General features: G+C 38.5%; 2 protein-coding genes across 2 annotated transcripts in view; one reads left to right on the top strand and one right to left on the bottom strand.

Moving 5' to 3' along the window:
• The first annotated feature begins 358 nt into the window (after positions 1-358).
• rbbp9 (retinoblastoma binding protein 9) lies at positions 359-1,979 on the top strand. The gene is made up of 5 exons (XM_057325601.1): positions 359-535; positions 641-683; positions 768-873; positions 1,044-1,129; positions 1,576-1,979. Exons 1-5 carry the CDS (start codon positions 440-442, stop codon positions 1,797-1,799), a joined length of 555 nt encoding a protein of 184 aa, XP_057181584.1. The 5' UTR covers positions 359-439; the 3' UTR covers positions 1,800-1,979.
• The window catches only part of sirt7 (sirtuin 7), a 34,322-nt gene continuing 14,418 nt past the window's right edge, over positions 1,951-21,854 (bottom strand). Inside the window, exons 2-10 of the mRNA XM_057325600.1 lie at positions 16,690-16,827; positions 16,505-16,609; positions 16,224-16,294; positions 15,498-15,570; positions 15,322-15,420; positions 11,719-11,955; positions 11,562-11,642; positions 9,477-9,583; positions 1,951-3,493 (exon numbers count right to left, since the gene is read on the bottom strand). Of these exons, the coding sequence (XP_057181583.1) occupies positions 3,292-3,493; positions 9,477-9,583; positions 11,562-11,642; positions 11,719-11,955; positions 15,322-15,420; positions 15,498-15,570; positions 16,224-16,294; positions 16,505-16,609; positions 16,690-16,827 (1,113 nt within the window). The 3' untranslated portion in view covers positions 1,951-3,291. The remainder of the gene's footprint in view (positions 3,494-9,476; positions 9,584-11,561; positions 11,643-11,718; positions 11,956-15,321; positions 15,421-15,497; positions 15,571-16,223; positions 16,295-16,504; positions 16,610-16,689; positions 16,828-21,854) is intronic.

Here is a 21,854-nt window from a genome sequence, read left to right as displayed (position 1 = left end):
AGAAATTGAGGATGAACAGAGATGGAATTGTATGTTTTTATTTGGTGTCAACATACTGTAGTGTGAAAAGCAAAATATTATATTACATATCTTGCCACTGTTCAATATATGTTTATGAATTGGGATCTGTGGATGTCTTTTAGATCATTGGAAAAATCAAGGAAGGACAGCTGCAAATATTTGAGAAATTGATACTGAAAAATAATCCATACATCAAGAATCTGTCTGTCTGTCTGTCTGTCTGTCCGTCTATCTATCTATCTATCTATCCATCCATCCATCCATCCATCTAATCTATGCAAGAAACGTGGCGGACTGGCAGCAGGTGGCATAAGTGAGCACAGTATGTGAAAAAAAAACTCTGCTGTTCCTCGCTTTCTCTGTTGTGTTTGTCATATGAATGTACAGTTTTGCGTTAAAGTTGGTTTGTAAATTATAAATGTCATTGAAGAGAGTTGTAATCGTGCCAGGAAATGGCGCAGGGAATATGGAGCACTGTAACTGGTACGGGTGGCTAAAGAAACGAATAAACGAGGTATGATGACTGCAGCCCCACATTTAAAGTGTTTATTAAAGGTTACTTACTTCACTTTCTCTTAGATCGGTTTACACGTTATTTATCTGTTTATCATCTTTACAGATGTCAGATCTGTCCTGTGTTCTAAAGAATATGCCAGATCCGGGTAGTCACACTCACATGACTTTCAGGAATTATATGTGCGCCGATATTTATCGAGCATTTAATGATGTCTGATCTCTTTCGACAGTGACGGCCAGAGAAAGCGTCTGGCTTCCGTTCATGGAGAAAGAAATGAAATGTGATGAAGACACTGTTATGATCGGACACAGTTCAGGAGCTTCAGCAGCCATGAGGTACTGATACATAATTCATGATTTATGTTAGCAGATTGAAATTAAGTAGTTTTAATGAGTTTGATAGTAGAAATCTTAAAAAAGAAAGTCTAAAAACCGAGCTTTCTCTCGTTTCTGTAAGGAGCAGAGCAGACAAACCCCAAAGGTTGTTTTTTGTTGGTTTCATTTAGGTATGCAGAAACACACAAAGTGTTTGGACTGATTCTGGTGGGTGCGTACACATCAGATTTGGGAGACGAGAATGAGCGTGAGAGCGGTGAGTTTTTTTTATGTCAGTCTCTTCGGCGCGCCTGGACTGCAGTTAACTTCCGGTCTGGCTAGTGTTTAATAATATAACTATTTATATTTAATTTATGTTCACATTATTTACATTGTTATTTTATTGTATAATAATTGTATTAAATATACGATTTGTTGTATGTTAATTTTATTAAAGAAACAATTTGTTGAATGGGTCCAGTACTTTTGTTGCATTTAAAGAAACCGTATGGGACATTGACATCTTGCTGTTAAGCTTGGTATCGCAGTCTAAATTCAAAATATTGCAGAGGCAAGCTTAGCCAAGTGGGTCACAAGTGCATTTTATAACAGCTAAGGAGGTTTCAATGCCCCCTTAGCTGTTATAAAATGCACTGTAACCCACTGCTTCTTGGGGCTTATTGCTTTATTATGTGCTGATACACACTTCATTTTCACTCTCAGGATATTTCAGCCGGCCATGGGAGTGGGAAAAGATCAGATCAAACGTTAAGTACATCCTTCAGTTTGGATCTACAGATGACCCCTTCCTGCCATGGGAAGAGCAACAGGAAGTAGCTGATGGATTGAAGACCGATTTACACAAATACACGGATCGCGGACACTTCCAAAACACAACCTTTCCAGAGCTCATCGCTGCACTACAACAGCTTAAAACCAAGGGCTAAATAGTAAAAAAAAAACTGGAACAAGACCCTGACTCTTTATCCGAACATTGTTTTAAGTACACCTGTGATATGCTTTACCAAGTGGTCATTTTACTCTTTGGGGGGAATCATGCTGTAACTAAACATTTGAAGATATCATTGTTGCAATAAATGTTGAAAAGACCAAAATTCATCTTTTATTTTAAATAAGGTATGTCATGTAAATCCTCAAAGTTTTCTTTACAGTAGTATGTAGACATTGACACAAACTTCTTAAATAAAATACTTACATAAACTGGAACAAAACACATTTCCAACATAGAAATCAGTACAAAACCAAGGAGATTCAAGTAACTGGCACTTCAGCAATCCTGTTCTGAAACATACACAACAATCTAACTCACTGTTTAAATCTGGTTCCATACTGTAGCTGTGCAAACACAGTTGTCTAACACCGCATCTACACCGGACGTGATGCGACGCAAAATGTAAAATTATAATGGGTTCTAATGCGTTCTATTGTCGCATCGCGCCGCGTCCGGTGTAGACACGGTGTCAAAAATCTACAAATCCAAGTTTTGTGTCCTGTAAATGTAGCATGCTAAAATAACACCATACATTTACACAAATTACTCGCCCTCAAGTTGTTCGACAAGCCTAGGACATCCATTCATCTTCACACTGCAAATTAAGAGTTTTTCCCGCCCATATACAGGAACACAACGGACAATCTGCGCTTTGAAAGTCAGTTGCGTTGCTGTCTATGGGCGCCAGTCAGACATTTTTCTTAATTTGCGTTGCAAAGATGAACGGATGCCCTAGGTTTGTCAAACGACTTTCATAATTCACGGCCGAATTTTCATTTTCTGGCTGAGTTCCCCTTTAATAATATGAAAAACGAAAAAGTCTCAATCCAGTAACAAAACTTGATGTTAACTATATTGTAAGGTTATGTTTCACCAAAACAGCAATCCTGATATTGTTCCATTAACAAAATAGTAGCACAGAAGTGTCAGGAAAGAAGTCTATAAGACATGAACTATATTCAATAACTGCTGTGAAAAATAAAAGTTGTTTATTACATCAAGTCTTTTAATATGATGCATAAATTGTACAAATTTTATGTTCCTTCTACTGCACTTTTTGATATTTTTTAGTTTTGCAGCCCATAGTTCCTTTAAAAAAATGTTTGGAGTGGCATGAACGTATTTTTTTGATTCACATAAATGACACTTTGGTCTTTAAATCTTATCAATGTGGTGGTTGACCACTGCCATATGACTCATGTATTGCTAACTGGAAAAACCTGAGAGTTAAAAGTTAAAGTGCACATAGCAAAACATCATCGTAAAGAAGACTTCCTAAAACCTCTTCAAGCTAAATGAAATTTTCTCGCCCATACACCCAACCTCACACCTACACCAGTAATGGCCTATCAGAAACATTTAACCAGAGCGTCCTGACCCAAAATGGTCATTTGAGCAGCAGCGACACCTCTTCTCCATTAGATGAACTATATGGTCTTCTTTTTCCTTCTGGCTTTAGAGTAACCTTTTCCAAACCAACCCCCTTGAAGCGGTGTGGCTTCAGTTTGGGCCTGTGGGTCTTGTGAAATATCCTCCAGTGCAGAAAAAGGTGCAATTTCTTTGCGAGTGTGACTGTCCTTCTCTTCTGCACTGAGTGGTGTTCCAAAGCTGAATATGGGGTCTTGTGATCTGAAAAAGAAAACGCAGCAGAAGCAATGTTAATCATTACAAAACTAACAGTTGCATTCCTGGCGTAAATTTGGTCAACACAGATTAATAGGAACCACACAATAAAATACACAATATTCTAATGAGTGGACAAGTGGTCAACTGTTTCTATTTATTCACATATTTTTATGCAAGAAGTTGTGTAACTGGTAACAATCTCACGAATTTCAATTAATGTTACACTATGAGTAAACCACCCCAATTTCTTCATTTTAAAAGTTTGATCAACTGTTTACACACTAAAAACAACACTAATTATTAATATTTTCACACTGAAAAAAAGTTCTTCACATTTTAAAGGGGTCATGTGGCGTGAATACGTGTTTTTCTGTGTCTTTGGCATGTTATAAGTTGCCCATGCATGTATTAGACACGTAAAATTGCAAAAATTTAAGTTTCGTAACAAAAGATGCATTCTATCTAAAAGAGAATGCTCACCCGGACTTGCCTGAAACACCTCGTCTACGTCACACACAAATCTACATCAGTTCGTGGTATGATTTGACTTAGACCGCCCAAATGTTTACGCAAGTAAGGTGGGCGTACCTGTCAGTACAATTGCTTTGGAACCTGATGTTCCAAATATGGTAAGAGGCGTTACATTTCCGTCACGCGCTTGCAGTATTTGACCAATCACTATGCACTGGTTAACTGGCTAATTATAGCACACCTCGCTTTTCAGAGCGATGAGCTTTGTCAAAAATCAGCAGGCGGGGCAAAGAGGAGATGCACGGTATGTTGAAAATACAGCGTTTTTGAACCTTAAATCGTATATGCACATTTCATTACATATAAAACAAACGATAATATTCGTTTTAGCATTGTCATATGACCTCTTTAATACAAGGAACTAGGGGTGTGAATCTTTGGGTAGACAGCGAATCGATTCGATGCATGATTCACAGGTTGTCAATTCGATTCAAGAGCGATTTTTGCCATTTCGGGAAGATTAGATTCAATTCGATTCACAATGGAATTCGATTCGATTCTATATATGTTAGGTTCCTGCATCATTCAGAGCAAATAAAACCAATATTCATGACCAATTATTTCAAAATATTTCCTGCAACTTTACCCAGAATTTCAGTTCAGTATCTTAACTTCTTAGGACTAAGTTAGGACTTTTCTTAATGTGTTTCTAGCTAGAAAATCATACCTCATATTCAATGCACCACAAATGTTTTATTCAAAAGACGGCAAACTTAAGTGCATGCATTTTCAGAACATTGAGGACAATTTCAGAAATACAACAAAGTTCAAATGCAACTGGCAGAAATACCACACAAAGTGCAACCAAAACTTTGTGGTATAGTAACAGAGATTTAACTAAACAAATGGCTATGACTATGGTTTTCAAAAAGACTTCAGTGATGAAAATGTCACATTTTTAAGACTGGTACCCTAGCTGTGACAGTTGTTTGTTTCCAACCCTATCTACTTGAGATTTTTTTTCAAAAATATGAACAGCCGATCAACACAGACTGGCCGTAAACTTCTTCTCTGGGAAGACACTATGTCTCCTGCAGTACTGAAAACACTTTCTGAAGCCACACTAGTAGCAGGAATGCAAAGAGAACTTCTTGCCAGATTTGCAAGGATTGGTAGTTCTGTCTCATGGGACTTCCACCAGTCCAGTGCACTTTCAGTCAGTGGCAGAGGAGCCATGGATCTGTATTGGATTACTTCGTCTCTGCTGACCTCACTACCAGACCTCGGACAAGTCTCTGGCATCTTCTGAAAGGTGTTGCCGAAGAACAAATCCATTGCTTTCATCTTTTTAGCAGGACGCACTTCATCTGAAAAAGAACATTATTTAGTTGCATGATGATAAAGTTTGTGTTTGTTTAAATACTGTACATAAAATACTTTTATACATGTATTTTGTTTAATTTAATTATTTATTAAAATAGATACCTTCTTCAACTGTGTCTGGTGGTGGCATCTCTTTAACTGCATCCTCCTGCTGTTCCACTTGAACCAATTATAAAATTAAATAAAAATACTAGCACCAGTCAAGTCTTATAAAACAGCAGGTCTATAATTTTACTAAAACAAGTACAATTAAGGACCATCAAATTATAATCCTTAATACAATCTAGTTAAATAAATAAAGTTGCAAAAGTGTTTGACGTCTCAACAGCAAGTTTAGTGAAGACAAATTCTCTTTCTTCGTTTTCTAGAAAGGGTAGCCCTTTGAAGCGGGCATCCAGTGCCGATGCTAGACAATAAGTAAAATACTATTAGGCCTAGTTGTTACCAAGTCAAAATTAAAACTGAACATGTTTTAACAACGAGTCTTGACATTAAATAATTAAACGACTGTATAGTGCATTTGCAACCGTTTTGCTATTGGTAATTATAGAGAAATCTTACCTTTAAGCAGAACGTCGCGGGAGTCCATATAAGGAGATGAAAAGTCCGATGTCATCACCAATTTAATTTCTCGAGTCATGTCTGTATCGTCCTCGCAAGGCTCGAAATGTGTCAGTAGTTCAGACTGAAGAGGGGCGCAATCACTGACAAGGTGGGTTGTTCTTCTTCAGACATCATAGCAGTGGCGATGCTATGATGGGTTGTTCTTCTTCAGACATCATAGCAGTGGCGATCTTAATAGGTGCCATTACTTTCACGATGTCCTCTGCATTACTGATGTCCGTTTCTGAGAGAGTGTGTACTTCTGTTCCTCTCCGAAAATTCTTTGACATTAGCGTTGCAATGATTGCGGTTTGTTGTTCTAGGAAACGTTCAAGCATTTGCACGGAACTGTTCCACCTCGTGCAAACGTCCCGTTTAAGTTTGTGTAACGGCAAGCCGAGAATTTGCTGTTTTTCTTTTAACGTGCACGTAGCAGTGGCACTTCGATGGAAAAATGAGACCAAGTCTTACTTCGACCACAAAACTTGCGCAGCACTGTTGACTTTCACAGCCTTTTGAGACATGAGGTTAAGAGTATGTGTTTGAAGAATGAAGCTATGCATTTCCCAGTTCATGGAAATTAGATGTGCTGTGATTGTCACATAAGACTTTGTCAAACAGGACGTCCAAGAATCAGTGGTGACTGCAACGCGGGCAGACTGAGAAAAAGCTTGAGCTGCAGCTCCTCTTTCGTAGACTCATACAATCCCGGAATAAATTTTTCCCTGAAAAATTGCCGGCTGGGTATTTTGTATCTTGGTTCTAAAGTGTTTATCATTTCTTGGAAACCACTGTTTTCCACCACACTATGGGGCGCATATCTTTGCAAATACATTTTGAGATAGAAGCAGTTATTGCTTTAGCACGATGGGAGTTTTTAATAAGAGGTTGACCAAAAAGTTATTTGGTGGACTTTTTGAGTCTGACCCTGAAGTACTAGCTGGCTGCGTAGGTGCAGATATTTCTAAATGAATGGAATGATGTCTGCGAAGGTGGTTGTTCAGGTTTGTTGTATTTCCAAAGTACTTCAACTCGGTTTTACAATGTCTGGAAACTGCAACAGACCTGTCAATCTTTCCTTGTTTTTTGTAAAAACCGAAGTATTCCCAAACCCTTGACTTCATGTTGGCTGGCGCCTTGCAAATTTCTCTTTCGCTGCCCTCCATCGTGTTGCGTGTGTGTGACAGTAAACAAGCGCGAACTGGAGATGGTGACGTAATTCACTGCGCCACTAACGTTATGAGCACGGCACTCATGATTACGTTAATGCAGCTATTTTATATTTTAGTTTAGTTTTTTTACATATGTATCGATGTGTAATCGCGATTCTTTTATTTAAAATTGATTATCGACAAACACATGATTCTCGATGCAAAAAAACAATTCAAGATTGATGCATATGCATCGGCAGGATTAGTAATCGATGCATCGAGAAATTGAATGAATCGTTACACCCCTACAAGCAGAGGTGGGTAGTAACGCGCCACATTTACTTCGTTACTTTTACTTGAGTAACATTTTGGAAAATATGTACTTTTTAAGTAAAATTAAAAGTGTGTACTTTTACTCTTACTCGAGTAAATTTCTAATAGAAAATCTGTACTTTTACTTCGTTACATAACTTACATTGCGTTGTTTATTTCAAGGTTGTCGTCTCTTTTTACGGGCATTCCCGAGTGATCGATTCTTTTGAGTCGATTCTTTTGAAAGCATTAATTGAACAATGGGCAAAACCATTTGAATAGGCTAATGAGTTCAAATGATTTGTTCAGTTCGCAGCACGATCTGAATCATCTGAAGCAGGATTACTCACTCCTCGTAGCGCGAAACTTAAGAACACGCAGAACACAAAGAGCGTTGGATGAAGTGGATATTCATCTATATCTATACAATCAAAACGGCAAATGTCTCATATTGTTTGCCAGCAATGATAAATGCCCGCCATATGCGCGCACCCGCGCGACCTGTTCGTCAGACACAGCAACATGCGCGTTACCTGTCAGACACAGAGACGTGGGCTTGCAGAAATATACATTTGAAGAACAGAAGGAAGAAAACTTGTTGATGGGCGTGTGGTTCACTGTTTACTGTTTGTTTACAAGTAAGAGCGTTTCACAACACACACGTGACACAACACGAGAAAATATGAGCTTTGTTCAAAAATGTGTCTTTCATTTAAGAGAGCACTGCAGATGTTCTAGATCATCTTAGGAAATGCTCTGAGTTTAGTTCATGCTTTAGTTTGACATGGTCTATTAATCTAAGTAAGTTGTGTAAACTACATTGACATCAGGACTAGATGAAATTTACAGAAATGCTTGTCTCTTCTGTGTTTGTCTATTCTTTAGTCTCTCTAGTATATTGCAAAGATATCTGCTCATGATAATTAAAAATATTGATCAAAATGTAATATTAAAATATTGGCATTAATATTAATTTAATGTAGAAGGCCTATATAATCAGATACAAAGTAACTAAGTAACTAGCTACTTGAGTAGTTTTTTCATTGCATACTTTTTTACTTTTACTCAAGTAATTTTTAATATAGTGACTTTTACTTTTACTTGAGTAACAATTTCTCTAGTTACTTGTACTTTTACTTGAGTAAAGATTTTGGCTACTCTACCCACCTCTGCCTACAAGGAACTGTTGAGGTATGGGGGTCTGTTTATTAATTGATCAATAACTGGATTTTTTAAAATCCTTTTTTAAAATCCTTTCTTAAATTTACATTATATTAATAATTTTATTATTAATTTTTTATTTAGTAGATAGCTTTGGCTTCGAAGCTATTGCATAACATATGGAATATGTTTATACCTTTCCTAGCGCTTCACAGACCCTACCACTGTGTGTCAATGGAACAATACGAGGGCGACAGAATCTATGGTATGCGTGTATGGATTTAACCTTTAAAAATGTCTTTAGTGACCCATGGCATTGTCCACTTACCTCCTCCTCATTCGTTTTTTGAAGTTAGACCTCCACCTTCTTAGTTTTCCTCAATCTATTTATTATCAACAATTTACCATGGAAAATTATGTTTTTGTTTTGGTGACTAAAATGATGGGTGACAGTGTTTCAATGGTTGGCACTGTTTCCTGTTTCTGTGTTGCATGTTGTCCCTGTGTTAGTGTGGGTGTCCCTTAGGTTCTCCAGTTTCCCCCACAGTCTAAAAACATGCGGATGAGGTAGATCGGAGTGACTAAATTTCCCTTAGATCTGTGAGTCAGTGCGTCTGTGACTGTAAGTGTCCTGCAATGGACAGGCCATCTATACAGGATGTTCCCTGCCTGTGGCCCGAGATGCTGGGATAGACTCCAGCCCTCCCGTGACACTGCATAGGATAAGTAGGTTTGAAAATTGGATGGATGGACTGATTATATGATGAATGTTGCAGTGATCTGCCTGAATCATTATGTTCAATCTGTGTAACTTTTACACTGAAGATTTTTTTTACATCTGTTTGATGACAACTAAAATGTCGAAGTATGTGTGCATAAAAGAGTGGTTAAAGGATTTTTCTTGCCTGTTGTAGACTGGAATCTCTAAACCCAGCTCCTCCATGAGAAGACGCATCACAGCATCACACTTCCCATGAATTTTAAGAGTAGCCAGATTATCTTTCGGTGTCCACTATGACAGAAAAGACAACAGTATAAAGATATTGAATAATGGCCCCATGAAATCAAAAGTGACAATTCTTGTTTTTTTTATGGAATATTTGAGTATAATATAATTGAGTATATTTGAGTATAATATTATGGAATATTTTTATTGAATATTTGAATTTTTATTTGAATATTTATTAGGAAAGATTAATCTGTGTATGCCATTGTTTGTTTTAATTCATGTGACCCCACAATCCTTAAACAAAATCAGAAACTACCTCTAAAAATCAGAAACTCCCTCTAAAAATGACATGTCTCTATGATGTATGCCTCAGCCTGGAGGGCGGGACTATATTGACCAGTCCAATGGCCAGGGTTCCAGAAAGGATGAAATCAAGCCCCACCCTGTATTTTATATCATTCCAGAAGTCATCACACTAAAGCAGCATTCACATCGCCAGCGACCGTCTCTGTGTGTTGCCAGTCTCTCGCTACATGGTCATTAGAAGGCATTCCTAGTAAAAGTTATAAACAAACACCTTTGTAACTGACGAGAAACAGATGACGTGAGTTCTGCTGCTTTACTCCAACTGGTAGTCACTCCCAAAAGGCGCTCATCATTTGCATAAAGTTAATCAATTCTTAACTTTGTCTCGCCACTAGACATGCCCACTTCCTGTCATCAACAGTCAGTGTCGCAAGCTTTCCTGTAGCTCAGTGGTTAGAGCATGGCGTTAGCAACGCCAAGGTCATGGGTTCGATCCCAGGGATTGCACATACTTAAAAACAAATGTATAGTATGATGCAATGTAAATTGGGTCATTCCGTGTCAACTGAACCATTTTTTCAATTTTAACAACTTTTTGTTTGGTAAATTAACACTCTGCCCTAAAAGGGAATAGACTTTTATAGAGCTATTATACTTCATATTTAAACTCTTGGTCATTCCAAAATGGCTAAAAAATCCTTTCTTGCTAATTTATCTGAGACTCGATAATTTTCCTTTGGAACTATAATATCTTTTAAATTAACTATTGAGAACAAGTTAATGTGCCTCAACTTCAGTAGAACCCTTAGCAATTTCAGTAGTATTGTACTAAGATGTTGTTAAAATTGATATGTTCAATGCAGTTGTTTTAAAAGAAAGAAAAAATATACATTTCTAGATTCAACACTATTTGTTCTTCAGACGTTCCTCTTTAAAAGAAATTAAACACCAGATTTTTGAAAAATGACCCACATTTGGTTTTTGATGACTGAAAATGTGTGCATTTTAACAGTTTTCTCATGAAGCCACATTTAGATGCTCATATCTCTAGGACTGCACCTTATAGGGCTTTAAAAATGTAGTTCCCAAAAGACAAGTTGGTCAAGAACAAGAATCTAAAAGGACATTAAGGTATCTCTAACGGTTCTGGAGTTAGAGGCATGCATATTTTGTAAAAAGAACACAAAAATGCCGTTTCTTCATTTTTGAGCTGTCACCATTGGCATAAAATGCATCAAGGATTCTTAAAATTAACAGATTTACTAACAGATATACTGATCTTTGTGTAAAAATAAAATAATGATGCTGGCATATTTCTCATGTCATTTTTTACTCTCTCTAATATGGCTCCAAATTTCAGGTGAAAATTGTCATTTTACCTCCCTCTACAAATTAATTGATTACTTAATAACTATTCACCTGTGGCATTTCTTTTTTTTTTACATCACTCCAGATGTTGGAATAGAAAAATAGAAAAAAATAAATAATTCAAGCCGGGGAAATATTCAAAATTTGGTTGATTTGACACGGAATGACCCAATTGCTTTGGATAAAAGCGTCTGCCAAATGCATAAATGTAAATGTAAGTGTCGTCGAACATCGCTAAGCTACCATTGAAATGAATGTGATAATGTCGCTGCCGGTGTGAACGGGGCGTCAGATATACATTACAATTCATTTGATAGGAAACGGAAAAATGGAAGGGTAATGGACAGGTATATGAATGGAAAATCACCTGCAGATTTACAATGAACAGCTGTGGTCTTTTATTGGCTGGTCTGTTCATGCACCACAAGCAGGAGTACTTCTTAAGAACCTGACAAAAACATACGCAACACATCACGTCATAATACATGAAATTTGGGCTTAGAAAATCGAAACATGCCAGTTACCTTCAAACTGGAGCCCAAACAGAGGATCACGTCAGCCTGTTGTGCGGCCTCTGACGCTCCCTTCCAGTTAAGAGGTTGTTCAAGTGTGCCACGTTCACCAAAATGCACTATTGTGTCTCTGAGCTCAGATCTGCAGTGTGGACACAGACGTCCAGTCCAATGTCTGTGCAGAGCTGTACGCTCCGTGACGTCAAACAATCTGATAAACTCTTGTGCCGGAGAACAGGAAACACAAACCTGTAAGAATAAGCAGGGTTTAACATGTTACCCACTTTAGTATCTCTTTCTGTTGAACACCATGAATCATCAATTACATTTATGGGCTACACTGCAAAAAACGACTTTCTTACTTAGTATTTTTGTAAATAAAGAAAAATAGTCTTGAATTAAGGTTTACCTTTTCTTAGTCACTAAATTCAAGATTATTTTACTTAAAACCCATTGACAGATTTTTTGTCAAGTACAAATTCACTAAAATTTCATAATTTTGTTCTAAAAACAAGACTTATTTTCTTGGGTCATTTTGCTCATCAAGAACATGCATCTTGATTCAAGAATTTTTAGACATTTGTACTGGAAAACAAGACAAACATACAAAGTAAGAAAGTCATTTTTTGCAGTGTAATGCTTTTATTTTATATTATAAATATTGCCTCAGATTTAAGGAATGCTTTCCCACAGGTTTTTCTTGTTGTGTATGATTAAATTAGCAAATTGTAATATTTACTCGTTTGTTACCACACTGAATGTTTCACAAGTATAAATTGTTATTCTGTTTTTGCATAACGCGTATAAAGCAGATCATTCAGACTGTCATTTCAATAAATGTCTTGATTTACAGTTTGACAAGAAATACAAACATGAGGAGTCATCTGTGTTTTCACAGATTTTTGGAAAAATGCTGCCCAACAAGGCCTATATGCCACTGGTGACTGATACCGGTTACATGGATTAAAGTGAAAAAATGTCTTCTGACTGAATTTCTTATAAGGCCAAGTCATATTCCTTTAACCGACACTTTATTTAAATAGTCAAGACCAATATAGTGTTTTAAGGGGAGATTTTTTAAATCGCTTTCATATTGCCAGTTTGCGTATTTTAAAAGCTATTTTTAATCTATGAAAACATTATACTTACATTGACAAATAATCAACCATCTACATAACTTCAGGGCATGTTTTTCGGGGCTTGACATTAAGCGTTGTCATGTGGTTGTCCTTCGGACAAGTACATTTGTCATTCACTTGTCCGAGTACAAAAATTAGCCTACTTGTACGAACATAAAAAAACTTCATATTAAGTGTCAGTATAATTGGATTCCGAGTGCTCAAGTTTGCTTCTAAGCGTTTTACCTAGTGTCTGAAGTTGGTTATACTCTCCGTGATTGCTATAGAACAAAGGCAAGCAGTAAATATTATTAGTGGCAGGGCTGTACGTTAACTTTTACATAGCACTGGTGTTACAGAGGTTTTGTAGCACAGGCCAAACAGTCGTAGCTAGTGTTGCAGTCGAGACACCTAAACCGAGACCAAGACAAGACCAAGACCAGAGGGTGTCGAGACCAAAACATGACCAAGATGTTGAATGGCCGAGACCAAGACAAGGCCAAGGCAGGCCGAGTCAAGACAAAGACTAGTACTCTCTAAAATTCTAAAAGATCCACATTAAAAAGTCATAATTACAGAATCATGCGTTCTAAGCGTTCTTATCTATTATTCAGTAGCAAAATATCACGTTTTCAGATCACGTCAGACTTTATAATATAAAGAAACAAGATCTAATACAAGTACCTTTTTTGCAATCACATCTTGGATATTGTGGGCCTTTGTATTCATTTTGTTGACAGATTTCTTGTAGGACATTCCCCCATTCATCTGGCACAACAGTCAGGGCTTAACTTAAGCCAGGACTATGCCTTAGTTAAATTAGGATATTTAAGTCACTTTTATTAAAATGCCTTGGATAAAAATACTGCTGGTGTGCATCTTGAGACAAAACAATGGCAACGACATATTTTAAGATATGTCAGGGATATTTATTTTCAGTTAAGACAGCTCAAACTTTTATTTTAGTCTGGGACTATAGTCTTAAGCCTTGTGTGTGAAACCGGGCATTAAAGTTTTACATCCAATCACATTAATAATGTTAACACTTAAATCAGACAATGCACCATCATTGTAATTCCCACAGTTGTGGTCTTGAAAAAAAAACCAGAGACCACTAAATCTGAGACCAAGACAAGACCGAGACCAAAGACCGTTGAGACCGAGACAAGACCATCACAAAATGGTTGAGACCGGACTCGAGAGACCAAGACCGGTCTCGAGTACTACAACACTAGTCGTAGCAAAGTATAAAACGTCTGTTGTCATCATTAAAAAATGTGCAAGTGCAGTTCATCACATGAATAGGCAGGTAACTGACAAATGACATTAATGTTACATACAGATGGATAAATTAAGGCCATATAATATTTTTGTTTACCTAAATTTGATTTAATATTTCTAAGTAACGTTACTGTGTTTTTAATTTTTTACTATACAATAGTGGTATATTTGTCCACATTAATTACTGTAGTATATTACAGTATTTACTATAGTAAATTGCAGTAAAATTCCTAGATACTAGTGTTTCTTAACTTTATTATAGTATACTATGCATTTACAGGGTACTACAATTTTCCATAGCACATACTATAGTACACTACAGTATTTTTTCGTCTGAGTGTTCAGTTTAATGGGACTTTTATTTTGACGACTTGTCGGAAAGACGGCACCCGAGTTAATATGTTTTTGACGATAGTTTCACTCAAACAGTACAATGCTGGTAAAATAAACTCTTAGCAACTCTGGAGATGAAGTTCATTAGTTCATATCCTCATATAGTGCAGACGCAGACAAATCTTAGACCAACACTTGTGTAGTATGTTAAATTGTGCACTTCATTCCCTCAAACACACAGCCAGATGACATAATTAAATAACAGGATTCAGTGTCGGCGAGCGATGCGCTATTGATTAATGTCACACACAACTAAGCACAACGACAAACGAACTTCACACAAGCACGTAGCTCTGTCTAATGAACATATTCTTATTATTCTACATATATGTCGCACACTGTTATTTTTTTCAAGTTACTTGTCCGGTCGGGCAAGTAAAATTCTCTCTTCTCTCGAGCCTGGTTGTGATAGGTAGCAGGATTGAGTCGGTCTCTGGCTCAGTGCCAGTCAAAGCATTGAATGTTCTAATCACACTGGTGTGATCGTATGCGTCAAAGGGTTAAAATCATTAAAAGTGAATTTAAGACATTAAGGACAGGCGGGAACCCTGCAATTAACGGAAATCCGTCGTAGCGACGGAGAACTTTAATCCATGCGGTTAAACAGACAAGACTGCAAAGATTAGCAGTAGCTCCTACATTAGGAGTGCTGGACAAATAAATTACATTGTGTGGACTGGACTCTGAATGACATTCAGAATCACCCTAACTAGACCAACATAAGATTTGAGCTCTTCACTGAATCTCTCAAAACTAGGGTGAATTCAGACAAATTATTCATGTTAACTAAAGTAGTTTTTAACTCGATCCCTTTGCGCCAGACCTCGATGAACATGTTCCCGTGGAGTTCAGAGAGACTGTTTCTGGGCAAGCCGCTGCGTAGGTGAAGACCATCACAGTTCTGTGAGACCACATGCTGAACCTGCAATGATTCAGACTTTTAATTTGATACTAAAATTGAGAATTTTCACAAATGTTTGATCATGTGACACCCCTTACCATCTTTACTTTGTGTAGCATCCAGATGGACATGTGTGTGAGTGTGGGCTCAGCTCGACTCAGGTCTGATGTACTGACATATACATACATATGTTAGCACATTAGCAGTGCAAAATAATACACTGCCCGTCCAAAAAAAGTCACCACCTGGATTTAACTAAGCAAATAGGTAAGAGCCTCCTATTGGACTGGAGGTCTAGGTTCAGCAACGTTATGTGCCCAAAGAATGAGGTCAGCTGACTACCTGAATATACTGAATGACCAGGTTATTCCATCAATGGGTTCTTTCTTCCCTGATGGCAAGGGCATATTCCAAGATGACAATGCCAGGATTCATCAGGCTCAAATTGTGAAAGAGTGGTTCAGGGAGCATGAGACATCATTTTCACACATGGATTGACCACCACAGAGTCCATACCTTAACCCCACTGAGAATCTTTGGGATGTGCTGGAGAAGACTTTGCGAACGGTCGGACTTTCCCATCATCAATATAAGATCTTGGCGAAAAACTGATGCAACTCTGGACGGGAAAATATGGACATTCTGGACATTGCAGAAGTTTATCGAAACGATGCCACAGCGAATGCATGCCGTAATCAAAGCTAAAGGCGGTCCAACGAAATAGAGTGTGTGACTTTTTTTGGGATGGGCAGTATATAATAGCATAGATTCCATATTTTAACACACCAAATCAGTATCATTATCAAACAAACTAGAACCTTCACCTGACCGATCGGCCCTTCTGCAGCTGAGTCCACACACCATTCGGCCCACGATAATCCGGGATAGAAGCGGCCTAAAGAAAAATGCAGCAGTTAACGCGCATATTAAACAAAGCACCAATACAGACATGGGCTTATTATTCCACATACATTACCTTATTTAATGGTAATACATTATTAAAACATTTTAGAGTAAATGCATAATCATGCATCTGTCAAAGGCTGAACAAATCTAGATCTTTTTATGGCTATATCATGCAGGAATACAGAGAGGAATGATATACAGTGCTGATTCCTGCTCCAGTGTAAATGACCACATGCTGGGCCTGCTGCATTGCTTTCGCCAGATCCTTCACTTTAGTCTTCAGGTTTTCAGCATCATCGAAGACCTCAAAGAGTATCAAAGACACAATCAGTGAGAGTGAAATATAGACTGAGGAACTTTCTGATGAGTCTGTATGAAATGCACCTCCTCTTGTTTTCTCTTCAGCAGGTGTCTTCTTGTCTGCCTTCTGCTCAGCTCCTGCACAGTGTCTGGATGCTCCTGCAGCAGCGAGTGCTCCTCTTGCGTCCGCTCAGTCTCACACTTATGCAGGATCCTGGATATCTTTAACACAGAGATTATCAATTACACAGTTTATTCACAGTGCCCTGAACACACAATGTGGATAGGCATCAAAACACCATGATTTCCACCCGAACAGTCATTTTGGTAACTGGTAATACTAATAATCCCCCCCACTGGTCACATTCCGGTGCAACCTCTGTGCACTTTCCCTCCCGCTTATACTCTGCGGTCTCCTCCATGCTCCCTCCCCCTAAACAGCTCTCTTTATTGAATATTAACAGCGCTACCGACACTCTATGCTCCACACTAACATCCTTAGACAGCTTATGTCCTCTTACATCTAGACCAGCCCGTGCAACTCTTTCCGCCCCCTGGTTATCTGATGTTCTCCGTGAGCATCGCTCCAGGCTTAGGTCTGCTGAAAGAAAGTGCGCAAATCAAAAGATACCACTGACCTCTGTCTCTATCAGTCTCTCCTCTCTTCCTTCTCCACTGATGTCTCCTCTGCTAAAACTCAGTACTACCACTCTAAAATCAACAAGTCGCCTGACTCTTGTACTCTCTTTGAAACATTCTCTGCTCTTCTTTGTCTGCCTGCCCCTCCACATTCATCAGAATTAACAGCTGATTTTGCTTCATTCTTTGTAAATAAAACTACCACCATCAGCACTCAGTTCTCTGCGCCGCCTCCTCTTGAACACACCCAAACTCCTGACACATGCTCACTCCCCTCTTTCTCTTTCCTATCTGAAGCTGACGTTTCTAAGGTCATTGCTTCTGTGTCCTAATTGTCCTAACTTAATTGTCACGTGCTAATATTTGTTATCCTCTGTTTTTGGAAGGAAGAATTGGTTATCCTCTGTCCAGGCAGGGAAGATTAGCATTACGTGTTAATATTGGTTACCCTCTATTCAGGCAGGGAAGTTTAACATTACGTGTTAATATCTGTTACCCTCTGTTGATCAGAGAAGTTTTTGTGTTTTGATTGTGTGATAACAAGGAAATTCACAATATGTTTAGAAAGAATGCTATACTGATCCCCACAACTGAAAAAGGTGGTCTCGCGAATCCTTTGTGGTCAGACTCAAATCAGTGTTAGTAGTGCAAATGAACCTAATTGTCACTGAGAAAGTTAGACAAGAACTAACTAAGAAATATGAGATCCATCCAGACAAGACTTGGTCTGTAGATGAGTGTAAAAAGGTACTAGGAGCATGTATTCGCAAGAACAATATGAAAGGCATTATCTGCTGCCACCGAGAATTTGGTTTAGCACTAGCTACACAACAATCTCAGCGTATCTCAGAGCTAGAAGAACAGAACAAAGAGCTCCGTGCTAGAGTATCCTCTTTTACTAAAAAATTGAACCGCAACAAAGCTGCAGAAAAAACTGATGTGGAAGAAGTTAGTCAGCCTGATAACAATTATCCTGACTTACAAGCTTTCTTTGAAACAGATGTAGACATTCAATCAGTAACTGATGTGCCTGTAGATTCAGTGAAGGTATGTGGCGCTAGAAGGCGATCTCAGGGAACTGAGGGAATGGAAAGTGTTCCTCCAAACTCTTCTGTTGTCCAAGTACAAACTGTTGCCAAAGCGCTAGGACCTAAAGATATAGAGAGACTATCCCAGATCTTACCCTCAGCATGCATACATTTTTCTGAGTTTAGAAGAGCATTGATCAGCAAAATGCATCTCTACGACATGTCGTTAGCAGAAGTCACACAGCTGATGTCACAAATTCTAACTGAATCTGAATTCAACAGTTTTGAGTCTGCTGTCACTTCTGAACTACAACATGCCAGTGGGGGCGATTTGAGAGAAGGTGTTTTGAAAATTCTAAAGAATATCATGGGACCCAAAATAGACTGGTCCAGAATCACTAACTGTGTACAAAGGAAAGAAGAAACTGTGAGTGAATATACTGAAAGGTTTTGTCGGTCAGCTGTAATTTACAGTGGAATAGTTGATGAAGCTGAAAGTGTGTTATATGACAAGGGACGCCTAGTCCGCATCTGGTCAGAGGGCCTTGTAGCCGAGTACAGAAAAGCCTTGCCATTCCTATATCTAACTTGGTCTAACAGAACTCTCAGAAGTAACCTAGACAGGTTAGCTACATGGGAAAGAGATGCTGATGTTACGGCAAAAGTGAGAGTAGCCGCAGCTACGTTTAACACAGCGAATCAAGGCAATAGATTGCCTAAAAGTGAAGGCAAATGCAACTACTGTGGAAAAATAGGACCTTGGAAGAACGAGTGTAGGAAGTTGCAAGATAGTAGAAGAAATGCTAAGCATAATTCTGCTCCTTCTCAGCCCGCCAACAATCCTGAAGTAGCTCTGCCAGTGTCCACCAAAACTTTAGGACAGCTCGCGCAGGCTCTTCTAAGAGCACAACAAGAACAGGAAAAAAACTAATTGTTGGGGCTGTGAGTAGCTACCTTTCCCCTGTAATCCATCACAATGACAAAAGACTTTTTGTGAAAGGTAGCATACAAGAGAAAGAGATTGACTTTTTGCTTGATACAGATGCAGAAATTACAGTAATTCCTATCAAATTGGCTGAAGATTTAAACATCACGTACAAGAAAACAATTGGTGCAGGAAATAGATGCATTACACAGGATCGAGCTGCTTCAGTCCAAGCCATACCTTCACCTACTAACATTAAAACACTCCGATCATTTTTAGGAACAGCAGGTTACTGTAGACCTTGGATTGAGGACTATGCCTCGATTGCTCAGCCGCTCTATGACTTGTTGAAAGGACAGGTTAAAGATTCTGATACTATTTGTATGGAAGAAATTCATCTCAAAGCTTTCAATGATTTGAAGAAAGCACTATGTCAAGCACCAGCATTAGGAATTGCACAGTCTGATAGACCTTTTGTACTTTATGTCCATGAACACTTAGGCTTTATGACTGCATGTCTAATGCAAGATCATGGGGGCAGTTTACGCCCAATTCATTACTATTCTGTAATAGTCGCTCAAGGTATGGGCCCATGTCTTAGTGCAGTGCAGGCAGTTTTGTGTTACACTTACATACGCACCTACGAGTGAAGTAACAGAAACTCCCATAGAGAATGCAGAATTTGAGTTGTTTGTTGATGGTTCAGCTCAAGTCATTGAAGGTAACAGACGAGCAGGTTATGCAGTCAGTTCCATCACTGAAGTGGTAGCTTCAGGTCGTCTTTCAGATCATTTTTCAGCTCAAGCTGCAGAACTAGTAGCCTTAACTAGAGCATGCACGCTAGCTTCAGGATCGGTTGCGAATATCTACACTGATTCCAGGTATGCGTTTGGGGTAATTCATGATTTTGGTGTCATTTGGCAAAGTAGACAGTTTCTAACCTCTGCTGGATCCCCCATTAAGCATGCTGGATTAGTAAAAGATCTGATGTTTGCCATGAAACTTCCAAAGAAATTAGCTGTGATCAAAGTGAAAGCACATCTCACAACTAATACTACGGAAGCAAAAGGTAATGCTCTTGCTGATGCAGCTGCTAAACAAGCTTGTTCCTATGCAAATGTACAAGTGTGTTCAGGAAGTACAGCACAGAAGAAAATTCTGCCTCCTGAATCAATCATTGATCTGTACAAAGACGTTCCTCTATATGAAGCATGGACATGGTTAGACAAAGGAGCCACAGTGGATTCATCCGGCTGCTGGACCAAAGGGGGAAAATATGTCGCTCCCAAATCACTGCTGCCAAATTTGGCTCAACAAATACACAATTTGGGTCACAGTGGTCCAGCAACGATGAATCACAGGTTCTCAAATCAATGGTGGAATCCAAAATTCAGAAAGGTAGCCACCGAAATAGTCAAGAGATGTGTTACATGTCAGAAAAAAAATGAAGTGCCAGCAGCAACTACCGCAGCAACACATACCCTAGCTCCACCTGGACCATTTCGTTACCTGCAAATTGATTACATATCATTGCCTCAGTGTAAGGGAAAAACTGACGTTTTGGTAGTATAGACAAGTTCTCAAGATGGACAGAAGCTTATCCAACAGTGCGTGCTACAGCTGCACATACTGCTAAATGTCTTGTCAATGATTTCATTCCCAGGTGGGGATTACCAGATTTCATTGACTCAGATCAAGGTACACACTTCACAGGACAGGTAGTCAAGGAAGTGTCTAAAACAGTGGTCACCAACCCTGTTCCTGGAGATCGACCGTCCTGCAGACTGCAGCTCCAACCATGCTTCAGCACACCTGTCTGTAATTATCAAGCAAACCTGATCACCTTGATTAGATAGTTCAGGTGTGTTTGATTGGGGTTAGAGCTGAAATCTTCAGGACGGTCGATCTCCAGGAGCAGGGTTGGTGACCACTGGTCTAAAATGTTAAAGATTAAATGGAATCTTCACTGCCCATACAGGCCACAAGCATCAGGACAGGTTGAACGAGCAAACAGAACAATCAAAACCAGGCTAAGCAAAATGCATCAGGAAGGAGTACCATGGGTCGAAGCCGCTGTCAGCAGTACTGTGTAGTATGAGCAGGGCTGTCACGATTATGAAATTTGATTGACGATTAATTGTCTAATAAATCATTGCGATTATGACGGTTAATAGTCTGTTTTAGGGCTTTGACGATTATGACGATTAATTGTCTGTTTTTGAGCTTTGACATTTAATTCTCATACATTTTTGATTCAGCGATTGAAACGACCATATTGTTCTGAATACAAGACTATGTTTTTTTCTTGGAAATACATAGGAAAAAATTGGGTCATCATATATTTAAGGGTTAGGCTTTTACCTGTCAATAATACAACCACCAAATACTTGTAAATTAAGTAAATTGATCAGGTGTGAATTGAAGCCACCATTAACATGCTATCAGTCATAGAAAAGCTTCTAGTCTGTTTTTTTTCTCATTTGCAAGACTACAATAAAATTTTACTTGTGTGTTAATGAAATTTTGGTAGACTGGTTTTCACACTGAGATTTGCTTAAATAATATTAAATTGTACTGCAGGTAATTTGTATATGTTTTAGTTTTTTTTTTAAGTGATTGTGTTGTGGTGGTACATTTTACAAGTATTACCATGCTTT

Source organism: Triplophysa rosa, linkage group LG25, assembly GCF_024868665.1.
Source record: "Triplophysa rosa linkage group LG25, Trosa_1v2, whole genome shotgun sequence".
Taxonomy (NCBI): domain Eukaryota; kingdom Metazoa; phylum Chordata; class Actinopteri; order Cypriniformes; family Nemacheilidae; genus Triplophysa; species Triplophysa rosa.
Note: the sequence above shows the minus strand (reverse complement) of the source record. Positions and strands in the feature narration are given on the sequence as shown.

Bases quoted from the DNA above. Each gene is read 5' to 3' on its own strand.
- rbbp9 (XM_057325601.1), top strand. From the start codon at position 440: ATGTCATTGAAGAGAGTTGTAATCGTGCCAGGAAATGGCGCAGGGAAT. The intron at 536-640 runs GTATGATGACTG...TCATCTTTACAG, and splicing joins TAAAGAAACGAATAAACGAG to ATGTCAGATCTGTCCTGTGT. The intron at 874-1,043 runs GTACTGATACAT...GGTTTCATTTAG, and splicing joins GGAGCTTCAGCAGCCATGAG to GTATGCAGAAACACACAAAG.